The sequence below is a fragment of the Erythrolamprus reginae genome, chromosome 2 (assembly GCF_031021105.1).
Source record: "Erythrolamprus reginae isolate rEryReg1 chromosome 2, rEryReg1.hap1, whole genome shotgun sequence".
In the NCBI taxonomy this organism is placed as follows: domain Eukaryota; kingdom Metazoa; phylum Chordata; class Lepidosauria; order Squamata; family Dipsadidae; genus Erythrolamprus; species Erythrolamprus reginae.
The window spans coordinates 286618940-286621134 of NC_091951.1; the positions used below are offsets into that span (position 1 = coordinate 286618940).

At 39.8% G+C, this 2195-nt stretch overlaps 1 protein-coding gene across 1 annotated transcript; it reads right to left on the reverse strand.

Annotated features, from left to right (window-relative positions):
* Positions 1 to 218: 218 nt before the first annotated feature.
* On the reverse strand, positions 219 to 696 carry LOC139158963 (bolA-like protein 2). Its single transcript, XM_070736298.1, has one exon. The coding sequence runs from the start codon at positions 623 to 625 to the stop codon at positions 350 to 352; it is 276 nt and encodes a 91-aa protein (XP_070592399.1). The 5' UTR covers positions 626 to 696; the 3' UTR covers positions 219 to 349.
* Positions 697 to 2195: the final 1499 nt, after the last annotated feature.

Consider the following 2195-nt stretch of genomic DNA (forward strand, 5'->3'; position numbering starts at 1 on the left):
ACTCGTCTCCAAACAAACTGGTAATTTATACAAGTCCCTTATCAGTTCTGTGATACTTAGCTTGCAGCTGTGAGGCAATTCACAGTCCTTCTTCTTTCACAAAGTGAAACACACTTTGCTCTGGTTTAGTTTCTTTCTTTTTTTTATTTTTTTTTTCAACCTTTCTCCAGTTTTATTTTCTGCTTCATGCTTTTTCAAACTGTCATAATGTCTCTCCTTCCTCCTCCCCCCCTCCCCCCAAAAAGCAATTCCTGCTTTGCTAAGTTCAGTTCACAGCTGCTTCTCTTTACCATCTTGGAGTTTTTGGTCTCTGTAATATTTGCTGCTTTTGTCACTGAAGAAGCTTGTCTCACTTAGCTTCTTGTTCCTTTGCCCATTGTTCAGGAGTCAGTGTTCTCTGCTCGAATGCATGAATAACCTTCAGCTCTTCAGATAAGAGTTCATTGACCAGTCGGTGTCGTTGTAACAGTGCTTTTCCTCGGAAACATGGAGAAACTACCAAAACTTTGAAGCTTGTAGCACAGCGCCCAGGGGTAGTATCTTCTACCTCCACATGTTCGGCCTCAAGTCCCTCAAGCAGCCTCTCGCGCAGGACCTCCGCGCTGAGAACTCTGGACGGCTCCATGACTCCCCGCAAAGCTTCCCCGAATGAAAGAGAAGTCAGTCACTTTCATTTCCGCCCATGGGTGATGTCACATCCTCCCCATTACTGGTTTAGTTTCAAAGTGGGGAAAAATCAGCACACAAAAAGTCAAAGTCAGTAAAGCGGTCACGAAACACAATGATCAGATAATCCTCCACAATGGCCAAACCCACAGGCTGCTATTTATAGCAGCCTTACTAATTACCACAGCCCCACCCAACCACAGGTGGCCTCATTTTCTTTGATAATAATCTCTCAGTTGTTGTTGCCAATGCATCGCTCTCCGCATGTGTGGCTGTATCATTAACTCTTGTTCTGAATCCAAGGAGGAGCTAGATAATTGATCTCCTTCTGAGCTGTCTGCCACATTCTCCTCCCTGTCACTCATGTCCTCTTGGTCAGAGGAGCCTTCATCATCACCAGGGGGCAAAACAGGCCTGTAGCATGTGGATGTCTCCCCCACATCCACAGTCCTTGGGGCAGGAGCTGGGCCAGAGCTAACCACAACACCTGGGTTTCTGAACAGCATTGCAAAATTGATTCCCTGCATTCCAATATTTAAAGTTAGAGGAGGTAGTGGTGGTTAAAATATTATCTTCTTTTTTTAAATAAAGTTTAATTTTGTATGTACCCTATGAGATTGATTTATCTCCAAGGGAAAGGAAGCTAATATAGCAATAAAGGCATATACAGTATCTTCACGTCTAATGTTATGTAGGACTGACCTTGGAAGGTAGGGGGAAGAGCCGTGATCAGATAAGAGGCAGCTTAGCCTCCAGCAGGAATGTGGGTGGGACAAATATCTCATAAGGGAACCTCCTTAATTTTGGGGCTGTAAGAAATGTACTTTCAGACTTGTAAGGTTATGTTAATGTAACCTTACAATAAAGTAGAATTAATCCATCTGGGCCTTTTTTCCTTGTTTGTTTTTTGGTCTGGACCACCACAAAGATGACATAATGTTATGCAAAGTTGAAAGATTCTCAATTATTACATTTTATTTTATTTTGCTATTTTGCAATACAGCTGCCAGAGAGTAAGGCAGAATGTGGGAGCCCTATCTCTCATACACAGTGAAGTTCAAAAGAGCATGTCAGGTGATACAGTTTCTGGAAAAGAAAGATTCGCAGCAAGGTTCACAGCAAAAAAATGGATTTGAAATATCATTGTAAATATTGTAATGCAACTTGCTAAAAAATTTAAACTAAAAAAGAGAAGAATTCCATTCTTCTACTTTTGAGTTTAAAATACTTAGCAAGTTGCATTACAATATTTACAATGATATTTCAAATCATAATTAAGATTTATTTGTGTATCTGTTGAAAATGTAAAATTTATTTAGTTCACATTTGAATCTAAATTTTATCCACTATCCCTACAAAAATTTCTCACCATCTCCTGTAAAATTTGTGTCTGAGCTCATACAGATACAATTTTCTCTTCACTTCTGAAAAGATCTATTTATATATGAGGGTCACCCACAAAGTAATGCACCACATTTTTTTCTTCAACAATTATTTATTGAACACAATGAAACTTAGACACAAGACAG